This window comes from Larus michahellis, chromosome 5, assembly GCF_964199755.1.
Source record: "Larus michahellis chromosome 5, bLarMic1.1, whole genome shotgun sequence".
In the NCBI taxonomy this organism is placed as follows: Eukaryota; Metazoa; Chordata; class Aves; order Charadriiformes; family Laridae; genus Larus; species Larus michahellis.
In genome coordinates, this window is record NC_133900.1 from 13,631,192 (window position 1) to 13,653,218 (window position 22,027).

Sequence of the window (22,027 nt, forward strand, 5' to 3'; positions counted from 1 at the left end):
GGTAAAAGGAGCAGCAGTAGATCAACAGAAATACATACGTACACGCACATAACACATTTTTCCCAAAATAAAGAGAGTTAACTTGTATTTACATAATAAAGCATGGAAGCAAATGCACTGTTATGTTGATATTATACACTATTTATCTATATTGGTATCCAGACAACATACTGGATTCCTACCAACATAATTATTAAATGTATCTTTTCCTAAAGCTGACCCACCAGTTCAAAACATTGTCGGACCCTGAAATGTTGCACTTTCTTCACTAATGAAGGCTAGAAGTGTTTTTATATCAGCAGTTTAGAAAATTGTCCTCTTTTCTGCCATCCCCTACTCAGGGTCATCAAATTTTACAGCCTTCTTGTAGCCTCTTTAAGACACTATGAAATAGAATGATTATTTGAAGCTCTGGCAACATCCTATCCAGGTATGGTGTATTTATCTTTGCTTTGGTTATTTTCCCTCAACATTCATTGCAAGCAAGTCATTTTATGCAATAGGCATACACTAGCATCGCATGTGTTTTGTTCCATCTTACCTTCCTTATGTTCTTGTCTGATCCCTTCAGCACCCTGATTTTCATGAAAGACAGTGTTCTCATCTGTTGCTGATTGTGTCTCCAGTCTGTCTGCTACGGAGAGATGGGTTAGAAAGGAGTGAATTTAACTTTCAGTTTTATTGACGTTTTATTACAGAGCATTGCTACCAGCTCCCACCATTTGCGACATGCAGCTGTGTTGTTGAAAACATCATTAGCAACAGCATCCTTCCAAGGTATTCTAGTTTCTTTTCTTGTCTAAGCACTTTTAGCTTTGTTAGGAGAAAAGCCCTGTCATGGGTTTATAGAGTTTCCTTCTGACTCCCATCTTGCTCGTGACTGCGTCATCACTGTTGGCTTGCAAGATGTTAGGGTCTTCATGCATACGTGAGGTACCTCTAAGCTGCACGCTTCCTCTCCTCTCCATCAAGAGTGCAAATAGGAGCAGACTAATCTCTGACCACCCATGATGCAGACCAACGTTAATTATTCTACTGTCAACCAATTTGATGATTATTATGGTAATCATGTATATATCTGATAAGATGGGTGTTTCTTTCTGGCACTCCTTTACAGCACAATCTTTACCCAACAAATTATTTTAGTATGTAGGTGTATGTTTTTTCAGTGTTGCAAACATTATATTCTGTGGCCATTTTTTTTTTTTCTGAAGTGCTCCATTAAAAGTTGTGAGTATGAGATTAACAAATATCCTCCCCGGCTTTTGAACTGAACTGATTCTTGCGAATTGCAAGGATTTTACGCTGACACTTTCTAATAATCTCCCACAAAATGGTCAAATTGGCACGCAGTACTACTTAATTTATGCTTAAAAATAGGCACTGTAAAGCATTTATGCTGTCCATCTGGCATTTGCTATGACCCCCCCAAAAAAAATACAGCTGAACAAGTCTGGAGAATCATGGAACTACAGAGATACTGTCTCATTGCAGTATTTGGTGTAGTCCAGCTCCTGTTACACCTCACTGTCCATGGGTGATAATTACCTGTACTTTGGGGTTGTTTTTTTGTTTTCTCTCTCTCTCTCCATATCCCACAGGTGCTAATATTTTCCTTTCCCCCATATTATCGTCCTCTGTCTGGGAAGCATAATTAAACTAAATTTAAAGAAGCTTGTTCCCCATCTGTAACTAATTTAAAGTTCATAGTTTTTCTTTTAAAACTGAAGGAAGGTTTGGGTACTTTTTGATACCAGTTGATTTAATAAGATATTACATTCTCCTTTAGAGCTCAGTTCACATGTAAAATATTTATCTGACACTAATAATTGCACATTTTCATGGACTTCATCCAGCCCAAGTGCTTTACCAATTCTTATTTTATGTTTTTCTAGCATGTCTTTGCTCTACCAGAAGTTGATTCTAGTGTCATTCAGGTCACCTCAGTTTTTTCCTTTGGGTCACTTCTCTCAAAACATTTGTAGACTTCCCCCCTCTTACAATGCTATAGAATAGTAATTAAGTTTGCCATGGATTACAGTTTAACTGCCACTGTATTTCATTTAGACTCATGTTTCCCGTCCGTATGTGCTATTTTCATCTTGTTCAAAATGTTGGCCTGACGTTTTTAAGTGGTACTCATTTGTGTCTCAAAAGTGAAGGCACATGAAATATCCACAGCTGTAAAGCCTGGAAGAGCTGCATTTGTGCTTTAGAGAAGGAAAGTAAAGATGAACAGCTTCCAAACATTTCATAATTAGTAAACAATGCTGTGGCCTGTTCTTGTCCCAGAAGTAGGACAAGACCAAATGAACTCTGCCTTTTTTAGAAAAGATATGCACTCCAGGGCCCTGCATGTGGTGGTTCCCCAGAGCAGGCAACCTGCCAGGCAGCACAGAGAAAGAAGGTAAGTGGTGTCGTAGGCATGGGAGGGAGCAAGATAAGGGACTGGAGACGTGGAGCAACGCTCTGAATTTTGCTCCTTGCAATCTCTGTTGCTGCAGAGCTGTTAGTCAAACGTCCAAGACAACTAGCATGTGTTCATGACTTAGAACTAGGTGGTGTGTATGTTGTCCTCAGCTGTCATTCTTGGGACTTACCAACAGTGGAATTAAAACTAAATTTTAGGAACACCATAACTACAGGGCAGTTGCCTGCACAGCGTGCGGTTCTTGCACTACATCTGGTAAACATTTAAGGTGGTAGAACACGTGTGAACAGCATCGAACAGCGAGGGACTGGATTTAGCACTGCTTTTAGTCCTGTGTTCATATGAGCTGAATTACCAGCTTTAAAAGATTGGATGTGGATGGAGAAAGAACATGGAAAATAATTACCATTATTGCGCCTGTGTATGAAGAAATCGTAGAACAGTTTTTAGTCGATTCACCATGTTTCACCTGAAAAGTCATGAGCTACACTAGCATTAAAAAAACAGTTTACAGAGTTTTGTCTGTACTTTTCTCAAACCTTTTACTTACCAATAAAGTTATGAATTTTCTTTTAGTTGTGTAGTGCCTGCTTCTTGTCACCTTTCAAAGCATTAGCTTTTCTGTAACGCTAGTTTCTGTCCCAAAATCTGAATTTTCGCGGTTCTTAAAAGCATGTAAGTCACAGCTGTTCCTTTAAGAAAATAAAGATGAAGTAAGTGAATGTCCACGCCTTAAAATTGTAGAAAAAAAAAGCTTGGGGGGGGAGGGAGGGTACGGGTGTCGACGACCACACACCTCTTGTCACAAATGGAACAGAAATAAAGATTGCTGTGCGCAATCCCGCGTTAGGCCTTACGATCCTCGAACGCGTCCGTTAAGGAGGTGAGCGGGGCCTGGGTTTGCCTGGAAGGGCTTGCGGGGCCGATCCCTGGGCAGGGGGCTCCTTGGGGGGCGGTGCTGGCCGCCCCCTCAGGGCCCGGCCGCCCCCTCAGGGCGCGGCCTCTGGTTCCCGCCCGGGTCGGCGCCTGCCGCCCTGCGCGTGCGCGGCGGCTTCCGCCCGGCGGGAAGATGGCGGCGTCCCGCAGCATGCGCCTCGGCCGTCTGGGAGCCCCGTTCGGCGCCGAGCAGGTGAAGGCCCCGGGAGCCCCTGCCCCAGGCGCAGGGGAAGCCTCCCACCACCGCCCTGCCCCGCTGCTTTCCCTGCGCCGGGGGGCCACCCTAGGGCTCGTCCGGCGAGCGGGGCTGTGTCTGGCGGCGGTGCGGCCTGTGAGGTTTTCCCGCCCGTGGGAGCCAGGCCCCCTCGTCCTCTCAGCCCCCGGGCCCCCACATCCCTGTGGCAGGCGGGTTTGCACGGCTGTTCCTGGTTTTGCAGGCCCCTTGCGTAAATTGCTGGTGCTCACTTGGGACGTGGCCGATATTTGGGTTTGTTTTTTTTTTTTTCAAGCAAAAACCAAAAAAAAAAAAAGCGTCTAGTTGTGATGGTGCTGCGTTCCCTGCAGTCCCTCTCCATGTAACGTTCACTTTCTTCAGCTTTAGGATACACCTGAAAATCCTGAAGGTGGTATCAGGCCCTGTTATGTAGGTAAGCATTAAAACTCAAAGTGGTAACCATAGCAGTTATAAAAATGTGCATATTTAATCTGTTAAATCTTTAAGATTTTTTTAAGGGTAAAATAGTTATGTTGCCTTGTGTAAAATAAACCATGTGAGCTCATTAGCTCTTGTTCTGGGAGTCTTTGCTTTACGAAGATACTGTTGTTGGGGTGGAAAGGTTTTAACCTGCAGATTTTGTGGTTGATTATGAAAATTATGAGTGCACGAATTTCCAGTGTGCAAAACTGTTTGGTCAGAGACATGCTAAAGTGTGTATTACAAAAACTAATTTTAAAAAGCAAAGAGGTGTAAACTGTTTCCAGGACCAGGTCTAACATAAAGGTGATGCACACCTGACTTTTGAATGGTGAACACTCATTTTAAAGTTAATGGAATTATCAATGGCATAAAGATGAGCATGGTTTTGAATGCTTAGGATCTGGGGGGAGGGAGGATGTATTTACTAATGCCAGTGAAAATGCAAATGTTTGATCTGTCAGCTTTGTGTGTGACTTTTTGGCCTGCAGTAGACACAACTTTTTTTTTATTTTAGGAAGAGCGAGTATTTACCTCCTTCAGAATGCCCAACGCCAACGCTAAGCTTCGTTGTAACAACAGAGGTGGTCAGGAAGCCGGAAGGCGGGAGTTGGTTTCCAGGTCTTTGCAGAGTGCGCAGCATTGCCTGGAGGACCAGGATTTTGGAACTGCATATGCTCACTATCTCCTCGTACTGAATCTAGCTCCTGAGTTAAAAAGTAGCGTCAAAGTAAGTGCTCTTTGAATTACTTGAAACAATTTTATTTACTGTGTTCCTCTTGAGGCTTTGTGACGCGTTCTGTGCTTGTGATTTGTTTTATGTAACTGATTTTCCTATTCAGTCTTCTGAATAAAAGCAGAAAACAGTAGTAATGGGGACAGCCAACAACTTGTTTAATAAGCTGTGTATGCCTGTGGGAAGGGAATTGATACACTTTTAGCCTGTGTTTGTCAAATAAGTTTAATAAAAGTAGGGCCTTATTAGTATTGGCTTGTAGTATAGCATGCATTAATATACACATGGGCTCTCAGTATACGCTGGTGGGTGATGATACCCTGTGTGGACATCTGAGAGTTTATTTCTGCTTCTTCCAGTAAGCCAGCTGACTTGGGATGATAGCAAATGATTGTGCACTGCTCCTTAAGGAAACAAGGGTGTTCAGGTGCACGTCAGAATACCTCCAGATGTTTTCAGGGCTCAGTTCTCTACTTCTCATAACTGCCAGCAACTCAGTGATACACATTTTATTTTCTAGGAAACATTTCAGTTTACTCTCTTTAAATGGGCAGAAGAGCTAGATTCTCTGGCACGGATTCAAGATCTGTTTAACTGTTATGAGCAAGCACTTGAACTGTATCCGAACGATGAAGTGATATGTAATAGTATGGGAGAACATCTTTTCAGGTTTGTGGTAATGTATATTTAGTTTTTGTAAGGTTCATGTTTAGTATTGTATGTTAATAAACAATACCTAATTCAACAGAGCACGTAAGATGTGCTTAAAAGAAGTAAATGCAAGCATGTGCATAATGCTGTAGAGTGTGTACCATTGTACTCAGATCTCTGTCAGCTTCAAGTAGAGTAGCCAATGCTAAAATAAACGTTGATAGTCACAGCAAAAAAAAACACCACCACTTTTACTTTTTTTTTTACTTTACTTTTACTGAAGTAAAAACTTAAAAGTAAAAGCACTGCCTTGAGATATTTTCTAACAATTTATTAAGGAATTACTAAACAAAAAGAGAGACCAAAATTGTTCAGCTGCTGTGTTAAATATACTTGTGGTTAACCTGCAATTTTTGAAGTTCTTCCTTTCTTTCCTGTTAGATTCCTGAAAACTACTGCCTTTGTAAACTGTCTTTTTAATTCTGGTCCTTCTTGAGGTCAGATATAACAGACCTTTGAAGTGAAGAAGCTGGTCGCATATACTGTTCTGTGTACAGCTATTCTTAAGTGATTTGAGTTTATGTTTTTATCAGTGTAAAGCGTTCTTTTCCCGCTTTCTCCAAACAGTCCAAAACATAGTGCTTTGCTGTTGCTCAGGATTCTAAGATCTTCTGAGACTGGAATTTTTAAGATTGAAATCGTGGGTCCTGGGTCCAGATAGTTTTGGTTAGGTTTGCTTTTTGTGATTATTTTATTTGTTTTAAGGAAAAACTCTTCCAGCATTGTATTAAAATGTACATGTTTCTTGTATTTCATAGAGTTTGGGTTTTTTTCAGTGCTGTCTGATTTGAAAATATGTTACAGGTATCATAAAAACTTGCTTCAAGTTTACAATTTAGTTCCAAACTTGCTGCTTAACACAAGCACTGGCAGCTCAAACCTTGGTTGGTTTACGGTAAGTTCTAGAATGGTTTTGTAGCATCCTCTTGACTTGAAAATCTGTGAGGCTGGATTGCAGAGTTGCTGCAGTCATGTTGTTGCAGTAAGTTCTTGCAAAACGTGTTTTACTTTGTCAAGGATGTAGTAGTAGATAAAGACTGGTGTGCACAATCATATTTCGTACTGCCTTTGCATTTTAAAGTGCTTTGATGTAGAGCTGTACATCATTCTTTTTCATAAGGCAATATCAGTGTTTCTAAAGATAATCGTTCTAACCGGTGCAAAATATTTCCATTGTCTTTTAACTCATATAAGACCTCTTTATAGATCTACAGATATTTATGGATACTTGGCAGATGAATGCATGCTTTCTTTTTTTTTTTTTTTTTTTTTTTTTTTGTCATTTTTACTATTAGAATGGGCTTTAGGGATGAAGCAGCTGGATATTTCCATAAAGCAGTGAAGCTTAACCCAGACTTTGCTGATGCAAAGGAGAATTTTTACCGTGTTGCAAACTGGCTTGTGGAACGCTGGCACTTCATCATGCTCAACGATAGCAAGAGGAATCTTACTTACCTAAAAGCAATTGAGAATGCTGTCCAGTCAGGATGCAAATCTGTCCTTGATATTGGAACAGGAACAGGAATCTTGAGGTGTGTCATAAGTGCATATTTAATATGAACTTAATAGAAGCATGTTTGTCTAACAAAATTTGTTGGCTAGTAAAAAAAAAAACCAAAAACAACTTTCATGCCTTTATTGAGACAAAACTTAAAGGAAACAAAGCTTTCAGGAGTCCCTGAGTCTGGAGGTTAGTGTCTAGTAGTATCTTTAGAACCCATTTTTTTATTTGATGCAGCTGCTTTTTGTGTCGAAAATCACTTAATGAAAATGCTCTAGTATAAAGAGTGGATTTAGCATAGCTGCGGAGTAGCCTTATGCTACCTGTATTTTAATTTTTTTTTGGTGATAGCATATCAGGAGGATATCAATTTGTGCAATATCAGTGTTCACACAAGAGATATTAGATGATTTTTAGACTTGAACTATTTTCTCAGAAATATAAAGCAGATGCAGAAATAAAACTTAAGAACATTCGGTATCTGGTCATGCTTTACCTAAAATGATTTAAATTGGAGGGAAAAAGCGCTGATTCTTGTTTTTCAGTATGTTTGCAAAAAAGGCAGGAGCATCTTTTATCTATGCCTGTGAATTATCAAAAACCATGTACGAACTTGCCCGTGATGTTGTGGCAGCAAATAATATGGAAAGAGAGATTAAACTTCTGCATTTGAAGTCACTCGATCTAGAAATTCCAAAGCACATACCTGAAAGGTACGTTATTGCGCTCTGTTGTGATACTATTTTTAATTTGCTTCTAGTTTCTAGAAAATACCCTGTGACCTAAACAGGAAATAACTTTGCCTATGATATTAACCATAATGGGAGAAGATTCTCTGTATGTTATGTTTTTATAAAGCAGTGCAGGAATGATAGCGTGTTTTTTAGATCATACTGATTTCCACGGTAGATCAACAATGTCATAAATTACGGAGTTTAATTCTCTGATAGTGGGAGCTTTGGGGCATATGCAATTATATTTCAGCAACAGGAAAAGAAAGATTACTACATCATAAAAGTAATTTTAATGCCCTTTTATATTTAACAACTTGTGACTTACTTCTGTAGCCCATGAGTAGGATGGAGGTATGTAATAGGGCCTGCAAAGGAAGACTGTTTGTGGGACACACCACACGCCTGCAACTCCATGTCATCTTCTGTGTTTGTCAGAGAGATCAGAAATTGCAGGTTGTCTGCTGCTTCTGATCAGGGAGTGAGGGAAAACTTCCCCTCCCCTCTGTCCCCTAAGGAGAGCGCTACTGTGTTTAGAGGTGAAAAGGTGCCACATCAGGCGTGTGGGTTCCTGGTTGTTTGCATCTGTAAGGCTGGTGGTGGCTGGGCTGACTCTAGCTGTGAAAGTCAGCACCCTGCCGTGGCAGGCATCCATAGGGCTTTCAGTGTGACTTGGGATATTGGAGAAAAATTCGGTGAAATTTGTCCTGTGAGAGTAGGGTTTTGTGTTTGTATTGAGCTTTTTGTTTGTATGTACACAGCTGCCCACCTGTCTGTATAGCAGAGATCCATGTGCTTTGGAAAATTAAGTAGCTTATTTTTCCAATTAAGTATTGTCTTCTAAAGCATAGTAAGAGCTACTGGGACAAATCAGCAGTTGGGAATTGCTCTTGGCAAATTAGAACTTGATCAGCGTCACAGCTTTCAGTATATGTGACCTAGGTTTTTATGTTACCCTCCTCTTTGCCCACTGTCCCATTCAGCAGGGATTCTTCTGGAGGGTCTGTCAATTTCTAGCAGGTAGAAATCTGAGGGGATTTTTGTTCGCTTTAGTATATGCGAAGGACTGCTTTATTACTTCAGCTCACTGCTGCTAGGGATGGAGATGAAGTGTGGGAAGGAAATAATCCATTTTACTTTGAATTACTAACATGTAATAAAGTATCTGGTGATGGTACAGGCTCGTAATCTGAAGTGATGAAGCTCCCATGGTTTAGTGTGCCAGTCAAGCCTTTTCTAATTGCCGCAGCTGAGCTACAGTAACTGATCATTTGTATCCTCTCAGCGTCTATGGAGGGTTACTGGGTGTCACCTGTCAGGAATAAATTGTTACTGTTCTGGAAATGTCTTGTCTTATCGTGCCATATGTTTTCTGGTTTAAATCCAAAGGATTTAAGATTTTAGGGTCCGTTAGTCTACATAGGAATTTTATTGTGCTTTGATTATAGGGTTTTTTTTCTTATTCCTTTTTAACACGCGTGCCTGGGTCTTTTGTACAAGATTCAGACAAAATACATATTCTGCAGTAGTGTTGGCTGTGTGCCCAGGCTGAAGCATCTTCCTGTTTTGGCTAGATTCTTCCCACAGAATTTATTTATAAACACTGAACAAGAAGCTTTATGGTAAACTCTTGCTCCATATTTATTCTCTTTTGTCTACATCTTGAATAACTTCTAACAACAAATCAAACCAAATCATTTGTTGGAAGAATTAAATTGCCTATTGAAACTTTAGAACACTGGTGAAAGTTTTGATCTGAGCTCACATTGGTGTGGTGATTATTTTTTTTTTTTTTCTTTAAAAGAATGACCGTTAACAGGAATGTATGTTATACGTTATATTTCATGGTGTCCTTTTTCTCATCTAGAGTTTCCTTGGTTGTCACAGAAACAGTTGATGCTGGTTTATTTGGAGAGGGAATTGTGGAGAGCTTGATACATGCTTGGGAACATCTACTTTTACAACCAAAGGTAGATGATGGGGATACATGTGTATAAATGGGACTCCTGTTTTGTTTGATACATATTTGTGCATATACGTTTGCATGCGCACATGTGCACACATTCACACACAGGTGAATGAGGAACAACTGTCTTGTAAATATGTTATACCAATTCATATTTTCAAAATGAGTCATCTGGGTTTGTTCTATGAATTTGATTTTGGTGAAAGGCAATGAAGCAACTGCGTACGTTGTACTTCTGTGAGCTTGTGTTCTGAGTAGACAGGAACCTGCAATGCAGGTTTCCCTGATATAACTTTCCAGCACACAGAGATGGTTCACTCTTGATCGCTGTTCATTCCTTTCTTCCCACCCACCCAACCCACCCCCAACCCACCCCCAACCCCCCTCTTTGTAAGTAACACCAGAGGGATTTGTGTGTGTTTTAAAGGCACTGTTTTCCTGCAAGTTTGATTGCAGCTGGGTCATTTTGAGACACCAAGTAGTAGCAGAAAGACATGTCAGTCTAAGCAGAAAGTGCTGAATTATGGTAGAATTATTTCTCATCATAACACTAGGGAACAGTCACTTATAGTTTGGTAAATATGCCTTGTGCTTATGCTCTTAACTTATTTTTGCTAACTTTGAACTTTTCTGGAAGACTGAACTATTCCACAGAGTCTCTCAGATTTTACTTCATGTATTTTGCATTTTAGCTAGCATACATTGAGCAAAGTAATATGACAAGGAGCCTTATATGGATTAACCTCTGTTAGGTTTTATGAAATAGAAGGACATCTCTTTTATTTTGATGTTGCATTGATTCCAAGTAATTTTAAAAAAAAGTCTTACCGGGTTGAAAGCTTTTTGTGTTGTATTGGACTGGAACTGATGACCTCTAGTGTTAAGTGTAGGAATGATGCATAAAGGAAAGGTCCTCAAATGTTTCAATATATTCTAACAGAATACAAGTTAAAAAACATTTTAGAGGTACGCAGAGGAAGTAGTAGACTGAAAAGTAAAGCTGGTGCATGGATATATTGAAACACAGTATTTAGGAAAATCCTTAATGGTCAACTGGAATGACTAAGACCAGAAACTTTACTGGTCATTAAGAACTTTCCAATATTTTGACCGTAATATTGAATGGCTTATTAATATGTAACCTAGGCTTTGCAGCAATGGTAGAAATAGGTCACTCTCTCATTGCATGTTGTTGTTCCTGTTTTCACAGCCTAAAAATCAAGATGTCGGTACTGGAAATTACGGCAAAGTCATTCCTGCAAGTGCTACGATATTTGGGATGGCAGTGGAATGCAGAGAGATACGTAGACATCACAGGTATGTTTAAACTCTAGCACAGTTTGAATCCTTATTTTTTATTTGGGAAGACAGACCGGTGTTTTTTATTGAGGATTTTTCATTTATTGTTCTCTTCATTTTTCAAATGGTTCATTATGTTTTCACTAAATAGATTTCTGCTCTCACTTTCCCACCCCTTTTCCAGGCTCGTTTGTTTGTTTCCTCTTTGTGGTTCAGACTTTCTGGATCACTTCATCAAAAAATCTTGATTTTCAGTTATGCTGAAATACATGCCTTTAACACTTCTCAGTTACTGTATTGGAGATTCTCGGATTAACACTTGGCCTTTATCCTCCCTCATTTTACCCTCCTTATAATCTGTTCCAAACCTCGCTGCTGGATGTAATCTTTTCAGGGTATGAGGAGAGGATTTTGTAAAGCCTAAGTGTTAACAGCCCCACCTAGTATTATCTTTCTGAATACGTGCCTTGCTTAATTCTGAACTAGCATATATATATATATATATTCATGGTAAGCTTTCATTTCCTCCTGGAGTCCTTGCTCTCTCTTTGAAGCAGTTGTTTCACATCCATGTGAAATGTGTTTACTTCCAGAAGAACAAATGAACTGACAAACTTGTGAGAAAACTTGAGTTCTACTAAGGATAAATCTAAACTTCCACAAAACTTTTAGGATACCAGAGTATCCTGCATATTGTTTTTCAAGTTTGAACTAGGTATCTTTCAAGAGTCTTATGTAACAGTAAAACAATATTCTAGGAGAACATAGGTGTGCTCCATTAGTGCATGTACATCTAGTCATTTTGCATAAAATATACCAGAATATGGGTTAATTTACCAACTTGAGTCACCCTAAGAATTACAGGTGTCATGTTTTTTTAATGCTTAATTTTTAGTCAGTTGGGCCCCAGAAAGGGAGATAATAAAGTGGCTCTACTTCTGTGCTTACGTATCGAAGCCAGAAGGGTTCATGACAATAAAAATCTGCTGACCTATTCCACAATATAGGCCTCGTACAACAGCTGTTAAAATAATGCATGGATTCAGTTTCAAATGAAGGAGGATACATTCTCATCCTTGTTAAAATATCTAAGTTACTTCACTGAGCCGCTGAGAGGATTGTAATTGTTAATAATGTTGCTGTATTTCTTAGTATTTATTGTGAAGTACTTAGTACTTTGTGCTTTCTATATGACACATACACTCTTACTGCTAGGGACTCTGCTCCAAAGATGGAATCTGATTCACTTTTGTACTTTAGCTATGCATAATGTTCAAAATACAAGAATCTAGAATTCAGGTTATGTAGGCCTAAGAATCCAGGTTATGAGAAAAGGCAACCTATTCAATTCCATGATGGGGAGCTTCTCTGGATCAAGGAGATGACCGTATCTGATGAAAATATTATCAGACAGCCTGGCTGGTCATACTTAGTTGGAGGGAGATCTTTTGCAGGGAGGGGAGGTTCCCAAGAAAGTGACTCAGAATTAAAAATAGTTCTAGAAATAGAAATTTAACGAGTTGTCATTTGAACTTGTGAGTGCTAGATCTCACTATAAGAATATAGATTTGCTCATAGCTCTCACTTAAATGGTAAGCGCTAAGTCCTTCACAGACAAATGTACGTTTTCAGAATAATCTAAAGTGTAGCTTGTACGAGACTTGGTCTCATGTAACTTCCAGGCTCATACTTTGAAAACGAGGATATATCTTAAGACCTCAAACCTAAGAGGTGGACAGTGTATGTAATTGTTTTAAAGCAGTTTCAGCATTCTTTCTTCTTTGAAGCTTTTTGTATAAGGTTGTTTTTAGAAACGTAATCGATCCTCTATCTTACAAGAGAGGATACGTGTATTCTGAGTTGTCAAAGCCTTTTCCACCAAGAAATCAACACTGAGACTTTCTTTGCAGCTATGTAACTATGAAAAATGCCTTATTCTGTGCTTGGTAAATACATAAAGGTACTGCAAAATGAAAGTTTTATGTCAAAGAGACTCCAAAAATGAATTTTCCTATTGCATATCTATCTATCTATCTTTGTTCTGACTATTCTGTTCACCTGAAAGAAACATCGTCGTTACCTGTCTAATGCAACAGCAGCAGAAAAGCGTTATTTGTCTTATTATCGCAGGGTATATTCTTTCTAGTTCTCTGTCAAGACTCAAGGAATTGTACCTAAGGGGCCAAAAGTCTGTGGCCTTTGACAAAGGATGTACTGGGCTTTTTCTCAGTTTCTAGTGGCAGCATTCAGTTCTGATTCTTCAAAGTGATGTGCATTTTCTGTGCTTTAGAGCCGGTCTGAAACTAACAAAACCCCCACAAAATAGTTTTATTACTTTTTAGTTTTTCTATTCTTACACTTTGTGCATTTAAAAATACTTAGCCAGCCTGGGAAGAATTTCCTTTGGATTTTTTGGTCAGATTGTTTGAGGTTTCATTTCTTCCCCTTTTTTTCCTTTACTCCCAGAGTGGGAATGCAAGAAGTTGCTGGTGTGCGCTTGCCAAATTCGGTGCAGTTCTTTAGTCCAACATACGCTTCTGCTGGTTCGGAGGAAACTGTTGAACCTTACACCACTGAGAAGCTCAGTCGTATCCCTGGAGGTTACGTACCTCTGACAGAACCCTGTCAAGTAATGACAGTAGATTTCAACAATCTGCAGGTAATGACTTTTTTTTTTTTACGTCCTTCATAAGTAATCTGTTTATGAATAATGAGAGCCCTGTATTTTATTTGCTTTCCGGGTTCAATTTCAGAACAGTTCATAAGTGCAAAGTTGGCAGGGCTGCACTGAAACCCTCTGCTGGTTTTGATACTTGTCTGGTTGTTTGGTGATGTGATTCATCAGATGACAGTCTCAGAGTTTTTGAAGGTGGAGTATTTTATTTGACATAGTTTAGGGAACTAGAGTAGGTCACTAAAGGGTCAAACAACTGCCAGCCTCAGTGCAGGGAGCGGGAAGAAGAATGCAATAGATAGATCTTAAATGACTTCTGCAGTTGTGGAGCTGACTTAGTTTATTCCTCTGAAGTTAGAGTCTTCAAGAAACTCTTAAGACAAAAGAGAAAGGATGTATTTTGCATCTGGCGTGAAAATGTTTGTAAGCATTGATGGGTAAGCATAAAAGAGAAGACATGAAAAAATTATCTTACCCTATTTAATCAGGTTGATTCCACCCTTCAGCTTCTTTGGTATCTGCTGGTATTTCTGTAATATGGCATTCTAAAATATGGTAGCATTATTTTGTGTATTTTGCACAAAATACGGTTGTATGCATATACAAAATAGGCCTGAGCTCTAAGGCAGGGACCTCAGCCACTAGCAGCTGAGCATGCTAAAAAGATGATACATCTGATCTCTGGTGTGTTTCTTGCTCATTGACCTGTGGTGAGGAGTTAGTGTTGAGTCAGAGCTAAAAATAGTTTCTGTTATATAAATTAAATTATTCTTGGCTACTGCTTGGCCAGGAATTGCAATGTTCCTGAATCAATAGCTTTTCCTAGTTGGCTTGTCTGACATCCTGAGATTAAAAATGAAATAAGACAAGGCTCTTTAGTATACTACTGGGAGCGATCTCTCTGTGACCTAATGTTGCTTCTGCTTCTAGCATCAATAAGAAGCTGTTACTCTCATCTCAGCTGGCTACTCTTAAGCATCTGCCTGCTGGAGATGGAAAGATAATTCTAACGAGTGAAAAACAGTGTTACTCTTTAAACCATGTTTCAGAACTACTCCTTTGAAGTTTCAGTTAGACTAAGGGAATGTTCCTGTCATGAAATGGTAATATTTGACAAGTAAAGGTAATGGGAAGAGATGCAATTAACTTACTGGGAATCACTGGTTACTGTTTGTTGTTACTTTTGTCCCTGAGCAAATAGGACAGTTCCAAACACCAGTAGGTTACTTTCAACGTGGGGCTTTTGTGTTTGTTTTGTCTGTTTGTTTTTGTCGTGGCCACACAGGAATGTCCAATTAGTGCAGCTAAAAATAAAAAAGAAAAATTGTGTCTGCTCCTATTGGAATAAAAAAACCTGCTATACTTACAGACAGTAGCAGAATTACCTACTAAAGATTGAAATTCAAATATGAAATCACTTAGCACTAGTACGGTAATTTCAAAGACCCATTTTCTAAGCTCGTATGTCAAAGAAAGAGAGGGATTTTGCTCTTATCTGCTCGTACTAACTATGCTGACCAAAATTGACAGAACTGAGAAAAAGACTTAAAAATATGGTGCAATAGTTTCTCAAACTGTGTTGTAAGAGGCTTCAAAGACATCAGTACAGGTCAGAGAAATAATGGTAAGAAGTTAAAAAAAAAAAATAAATAAAAAGGCAGTTGAGTTTTATGCCGATTACTTTATTACTCCTATTATTAGCAGCAGCCCAGTTCCCTGTTCCCCAGGCAGGGGAATGAGATGTGGCTATAATTACAAGCTGCAGACACTTGCACTTAGCCAGGTACTACCTGCGTGCGTGTTTGCTGGCAGCAGATCAGTGCCACTGGGAGTGGAAGTGAGTGTTTACCTCAACAGCCAGTAATTAAAGCTCAGTCGCACTTCCAGGCCCTAAAGGAACTGAGCTCTTGCCAATGATTACAGGTATGGGCTCTTTCTAATTTTAATGAGAAGTTACTGTGTGGAATATTTGAGAAATTCTGGATCAAGACATAGGAAACTTGATAACTGCATTCTTCCTGTGGTTTTTCCTGAATTTTTTTTTTAATGCAAGTTATCTTTTTATCATTCAGAGAAATGTGGCACAGCATCATTTTGGGTTTTTTTCTGCCTATTCCTGGATTGTTGCTTTATTTTCTTTGCTGTGTCTTTAACTGCACTAGCTGATAAATTGGCATCCTGATGTGCTAGAGCTGTTTGAGTCTGTAACTGTCATAAATAATAGAAAAAAATGCATGCAGTGGACAAATGTGAGGAATAAATATGGGATAAGCAACATGGCAGAGAGTGGAGAAGGCTGGAATAACTGCCTTCAAGTGGGTTTTAAGTGTTGTGTGCCACAAGATAGGGATGTAACACTACAGTTACTAAACTAGTGGATGAGAACTGTGAACCTGCTGCTTTTAAGGAATAATCAGGAAGAATATTTTTAATATCAAATACACTTCTGAACTTCCCAGAAACTGAGAAACAGATGTGTGCTTGTGCTCTTGCTGTCTTGCTTCAAGAGGCTTACTGCCAGCAAAGCTTCAACTTCCTGCCCTTTTTTTGTTTCTCCAGTTGATGTATAGAAAGAATGACTAGCAGCAAAGTACTTTTATTGACGAGCAGTGAGATCTCATTATGAACTTTAATAGCATCCAGTAATTCTGACACATGCATTGTCCAGACATCTCTCAGTTGTGAGAAGAGAGGTAGACCAACTCTTGGAGAACACAGAATGAGAATAAAAAAGGGAAAAATAAAAAAATGCAGTGTGTGAGAGCTACTCTTAGAGTGGAACTTTTTGTTTGCCCTGTGTATAATAAGATTGAAACTTAGAAAGGAGAAATGTTGACATAAGCAGATCGGGAAGCTGATAAATGTTTAGGCAAGGCCGTTGTGTTACTAAATAGAAGGGTTGTGACTAAGACAATCTTTGGTCCCTTGTGACTGACCTCCTGTTACTTGGCTTATGCTGGAACTATCTACATTAGAGCCGGGCCTTTTACGTTTGTGAATGTTCGTAACAAAAGGTAATTACTGAGGAAAATAAATAGTACGTGGAAGTACCTAAAAATGTACCTAATTCTTGTTACATATTCAAAACATTTTAGGAGTATTGGAGAATTTATAACCTGATCCCTTTAGGGGGAGATCTTAGTTCTTTCCAGTAGTGAAATTGCATATGCCTGAGCTTTTACACAAAGCCCAGGTAGCAGAGAAAATATCCTAAGTATGTAGTACCTAAGCATTGGTTTCAATCCAGTCCAAAGACTGGCTCGGTTTACTTCTCGTAAGGCAAGCCTTGCCAGTCTAAAGTCCTTTCTTGCAGTTTTCAGTGTTTTTAAATACGTACGTTTTTAGATGTAGATATGTTTGCTTTAATGGCTGATGGGGGCAGGTTTGTTGTGTGCATAACTGCACTTACATGTGGGAAGACAATTCCTATGCTATCATACTAAGGATAATTGGTATTGAAGCAGCTTGTTAACTTCAGGTTTCTGTTGGGTGCGCTCACGGATTGCTGCAGAAATTTGAGCGACTTAGTGTAATAAAAAACATTTTTTATTTATGGAAAGAAACGCTTTCACGCTTTTTTTTCTCTTTGCATTTTGGTCAGGAGCTGAAAAGCCTTGCAGCTAGAAAGCCCTGGAAGCTCAGCCTGCCAGTCACTGAAGGAGGAATACTAGATGCTATTGTGGTGTGGTTTGTACTACAGCTTGACGATGAGCACACTCTATCTACAAGTCCCAGTGAGGAAACTTGTTGGGAACAGGCAGTCTATCCTGTGCAGGGCCTCCTTGGTATGTCCTGTGGATTTTCTTGTTGCAGTATATTAACTTGAGTTCATTTTGGTTTTGAGCTAGTTCAGGTTATCTCGGAGATTAGAAAGTGGCAGGAAATAGGTTTAAGAAAAGTTGGAACAGCAAGTACCTGTGAGGTGGTTCCTGAGCACGTTTCTGGACTGTAGTGCACAAGTCTTGTTCGTGTGACTCTGCTATGAAGCAGAAAAGGACCTGCTTAAGATCTGGGAGAATGCTTTTCATTAAGTTCTTTTTTTTTCTATACTGGATTAAATGCATTGTGGAGCAACTCCAAAAAGTGGGGCTACTGACTGGCTTTACTTAGTCAAGATGTGACTTGTGAAAGGGAGGTGGGGGACGTGAGGTAGGAATTGATAGCTGCTACTGCCACAAAACCAAAACTAAACATTCCCACCTACCCCTCGCCTCCGTTTTTGGACTCAATTTGAATACCGTTCTCCACACACACACAGTGGCACTGTCAACTCCTGCAGCCTCTACTCTCCATTCACCCATTTTCCATTCTCCTGTTTCATAGAATCTTAGAATTATCCGGAGGGACCCATAAGGATCATTGAGTCCCAACTCCCTGCTCCTCTCAGGACTATCTAAAACTAAATCACATGACTAAGAGTGTTGTCCAGATGTTCCTTGAACTCTGACGGGCTTGGTGCTGTGACCACGTCCCTGGGGAGCCCGTTCTGGTGACCGTCCACTCGAGGTGGGACCGCACCAGTGCAGTGTAGAGTGGGACAGTCATCTCCCTCAGCTGGCTAGCTGTGCTGTGCTCGATGCACTCCAGGACATTAGAGTTGGCCCTTTTTGCTGCCAGGGCACGCTGACTCATTCAATTTGCCATCCGTCCCCAGCTTGCTTTCTGCGGGGCTGCTCTCCAGCCCTCTCATCCCCAAATTGTACATATAACCAGGATTACCCTGTCGCAGGTGGAGAATCTGGCACTTGCTCTTGTTCAGTTTTGTAGAGTTGGTGATTGCCCAGCTCTGTAGTCCATCCAGATCTCTCTGTAAGGCCTCTACCCTCAAGGGAGTCCATAGCTCCTCCGAATTTAGTATCGAGAGACAGTAGGGGCAGCTGTGCTATAGACTGGCTCAACTGAAAGTGTAGGTGAGGGAAGAGATTCTTGTAGCCTGTGTTGCCATTGAAAGAAATGTTTGTCAAACAATAGCAGTTCTGTTTCAAATTTCTGGTCTGTGTCGGTGGATTTACGTTCTTAGAACATACTCTTAGAACATATACAGAGAGTATCCAAAGACCGTCTTGAGCTGTACACCATAAATATGTAAATAAATGTTCCAGTAAAACTTACTTGTAATAAATTACCCTTTCTAAACTGTAGCTGTTGTTTTCCATGTAACAACAAATTTACCTTTGTCTACAGGAGGTATTAAAATGTAAATATTTAATATTTAGCATTTTAAAGCAAAAGCAATTTCTTTACCATGCTGTTTTTGTTCTGCTCTGCTGTTGACAGAACACTTGAAGTAATATCTGTTTATCATAAAAAGGCTTATTTTGAGGATAAATGGATTTTTTGTAGTATGGGACAGTTTAGGGCAAATATTTACACACAGTTGCAGATTTCAGCTTGTAAGCTCCAGACTAGAACAATTCTTTTATACACAGTAGTAAGCAGAAATGAGGTAATGGTTTTGTGGTTTGGTTTTTGTTTTTAAGCACTGTATGGCTGCTTCACTGATGTTTGCTGTAAAGTGACTTTTTTGTGCTGTTTCGCCAAGATTATTCTGTGAAGACTGGAGATACTGTGATGATGGAAGTTTGCTGCCAAGACTGCTACTTGAAGATCCAGAAGATTTCCTCTTTGACTTCAGAGTGTGGGATGGACGTCGGTGACAGAGACGATGCGCTGAGTTTGGGCAATGAGGCTGAACTATGTAATGCTCTGGCTGGTCTTCAGACAAGTAACAAACAGGACGGCAATGGTCAAGTGTGTGTGTTGGAATCCACGGAAATAGCCCTGCTGAACAACGTACCGTACCACGAATGCTTTAAAGCAGCCATGGGCAAAGTGCTGTTGTCATTAAATCCAAGTAAGGACTTACAGTCCATGGATGTTGATGGACACGGCAGTGGGGTGAACCTCCAAGAGAACCAAAACAAGAGCTCTCTAGATGTGGCTCCTGATCCTTTGTACATTTTAGATGTGTCTGAAGGCTTTTCCATCCTGCCAGTTATAGCTGGCAAACTTGGACCAGTTAGAGCCTACAGTTCTATTGAGAAAGAACAGCACCAGGCAGCACTTACTGTAATTTCAGAAGCTAACCATTCCCCGAAGGAAACGTTAGAGTTTTGGCTCAGTCACTTAGAAGATGAAAGTGTGGTGCTACAGAGACCCAAGTCGGACAAATTGTGGAGTATTATTATCTTGGATGTTATAGAGACATCAGGTTTAATCCAGCAGGAGGTGATGGAAAAGGCTGCAATATCCAGGTACAGTATTCTTCATGCTTTGTGACAACAGAATACTCCAGGCAATTTATGGTCATTACCTTTTCTAAGTTTTGAATAAATCTTTGGGTGACTTGAAAGATTTTTTGCTGTAAGAACAAATGGGAAGTTACTCTGACTTTTATCATATGTAGACTCAAATCTGTTGGCATGAAAATACATCCAATAGCGAGCTGCTTAGATACCTAATTCCTATGAGAAGAAGCCTGCTATAGGAGAAGGAAACCTAAACCGATCTATTGAATTGGAGGTTTTTGATATTATGCTGAGTGAAGTCTCCTGTCATGTTGCTGCTCTCAGCAGTGTGATATTCTGTGGCAAGAGACCAAGCAAGCCTCAGTGTTGTTTTTTTTTTTTTCAGAAAAAAATGCTGTTTCCTGTATTGCTGTCAACTTCAGTTAAACACTTCCAAGAAGGGTGACTTAAATTCCCACCAGGTTTTGTTTCCCTGTGGGTGCGCTGCCTCTTTTACCAGTGCCTCCCAACAGCATGTGCTGTGTGACTTCCGGTTTTAATAAGCATTTCTGCCAGTCCTTCAGTATTAGATGCTGCAGCTATGAATAAATCTCACTATCTTCATCTTGAAGTATCACTGTTTCCAATACTGATGCTGAGAAAAGATGACTTAATTCCATAGTTTTAGTATTATGTGACAAGTTTTCCTGGTCAAATGGGATCAAATTCAAATGCTTATGAGCACTTGACTTCGGAGGAAGAACTAGTGTGCCTTTCTTAAATGTAGTTGATGTTCTTTCATTGCTGTTGAATGAAATGCTTTAGGGGTGAAATCTCTCTCATTTTACAGATGTTTACTTCACAGTGGAGGGAAGATTTTCCCACAGTATGTGTTGGTATATGGGATGCTTGTAGAATCAGAGTCTCTGTTACTGGAGAGTGCTGTTCAAGGAACAGAACCAACTCTTGGGTTTAATATAGCCCCTTTTATCAACCAGTTCAAGGTATGAAGTTGGTGGGTGTCTTCCAGGCACAGTTCCAAAGCCTGCAGCTGTCTAGCTGTTTAGTTTTGGTGTAAACTGCAAGAAAACTGCAGAGCTGAAATTTTTTCGTACTGTTGAAGTTATCAGGAGAGGTTTATGTGACCCAACAGGGACCTTGACATAAAGTAAAAAGGGTAACATTTATTTTAGGACTGGTGTGGGAGAAGTTTTGTCTGAGTAACAAAAGATGCAATGTTACTTGTAGAGAAGAGTGACTGTGCTGTTAGTATCTCCTTCATCACCGCGTATGCCGACAGTCACGTTTCAAAAGGGATTAGAAGGGTGTATTTTGCGTTATGGCTGTGTCTCACAGGCATTACAGTAATTCATAGAAACTTATGCATTACGATTAAGTCTCTTCGCTTTTCGCTTTTTAATGGCTATCGATGCCTGAGGTTATGGTGTATACTCTTAGGTACCTGTTCGTGTGTATTTGGATCTTTCTACATTACCGTGTCTACCCTTGAGCAAGCCAGCAGAGCTTCTGAGGCTGGATCTCATGAACCCTCTGTTGAACAGCTCCAGCAGAGAAGTGAAGGTGAGTCGCGTGTACATGAAGTGAGAAGTGTGCTTAACTGCTCTTCTGCAGAGCTGCTCCTTCATTGCTCACCTTGGCTGAAAATTTCAAGACAGAATTTACTTGTCTGCAGGTATCTCTGAAATGGATTGAGATGGTTTGAACTACTTTATTTTCTTACTTCTTTGAAAAGGGTATAACCGATTAAACTCATATTTTAAATATTTTTAGGTACAAATCTGTAAGTCTGGCCAAGTTACTGCAATTCCCTTCTGGTATCACATCCATCTAGATGAAGACCATAGCTTGAATACATCGGATGAGTTCTCGCACTGGAAACAAGCTGCAGTTGTTCTCGATGAGCCCATCCAAGTTCAGGTTGGAGATGAACTTGTGCTTGATGTTCAACACCATAAAAGCAATATTAGCATTACAGTTAAACGGTGAAGAATGTCAAGTGTAAACTGACTTGTGGTTAATTACCTGTGCATAAATTGACTGTTTGTAACATCACTGATGTTAACTTATATTAAAGTCTAAATTTTATCTACTGATCAAAAA

At 39.8% G+C, this 22,027-nt stretch overlaps 1 protein-coding gene across 4 annotated transcripts; it reads left to right on the forward strand.

The window, feature by feature from the left end:
- Nucleotides 1-3,188: 3,188 nt before the first annotated feature.
- PRMT9 (protein arginine methyltransferase 9) lies at nt 3,189-22,027 on the forward strand. Of its 4 annotated transcripts, none has more exons than XM_074588834.1 (14): nt 3,189-3,314; nt 3,963-4,014; nt 4,579-4,791; nt 5,318-5,466; nt 6,804-7,040; nt 7,555-7,722; nt 9,608-9,710; nt 10,917-11,023; nt 13,472-13,664; nt 17,281-17,464; nt 19,222-19,933; nt 20,757-20,910; nt 21,365-21,487; nt 21,698-22,027. In XM_074588834.1, the coding sequence occupies exons 3-14, from the start codon at nt 4,606-4,608 to the stop codon at nt 21,911-21,913; spliced, it is 2,532 nt and encodes an 843-aa protein (XP_074444935.1). In that variant the 5' UTR covers nt 3,189-3,314; nt 3,963-4,014; nt 4,579-4,605; the 3' UTR covers nt 21,914-22,027. The 4 variants fall into 4 exon arrangements, 2 of the variants coding, with proteins under 2 accessions (XP_074444935.1, XP_074444934.1); XR_012587215.1 differs by lacking the exon at nt 3,189-3,314 and adding an exon at nt 3,454-3,560 and having other exon boundaries at nt 20,313-20,910; XM_074588833.1 differs by lacking the exon at nt 3,189-3,314 and adding an exon at nt 3,454-3,560.

Excerpts from the sequence above, each read along its gene's own strand:
- PRMT9 (XM_074588834.1), top strand. The coding sequence starts at position 4,606 with ATGCCCAACGCCAACGCTAAGCTTCGTTGTAACAACAGAGGTGGTCAG. Across the intron at positions 4,792-5,317 it reads AGTTAAAAAGTAGCGTCAAA|GAAACATTTCAGTTTACTCT; the intron begins GTAAGTGCTCTT and ends TTTATTTTCTAG. Across the intron at positions 21,488-21,697 it reads GCTCCAGCAGAGAAGTGAAG|GTACAAATCTGTAAGTCTGG; the intron begins GTGAGTCGCGTG and ends AAATATTTTTAG.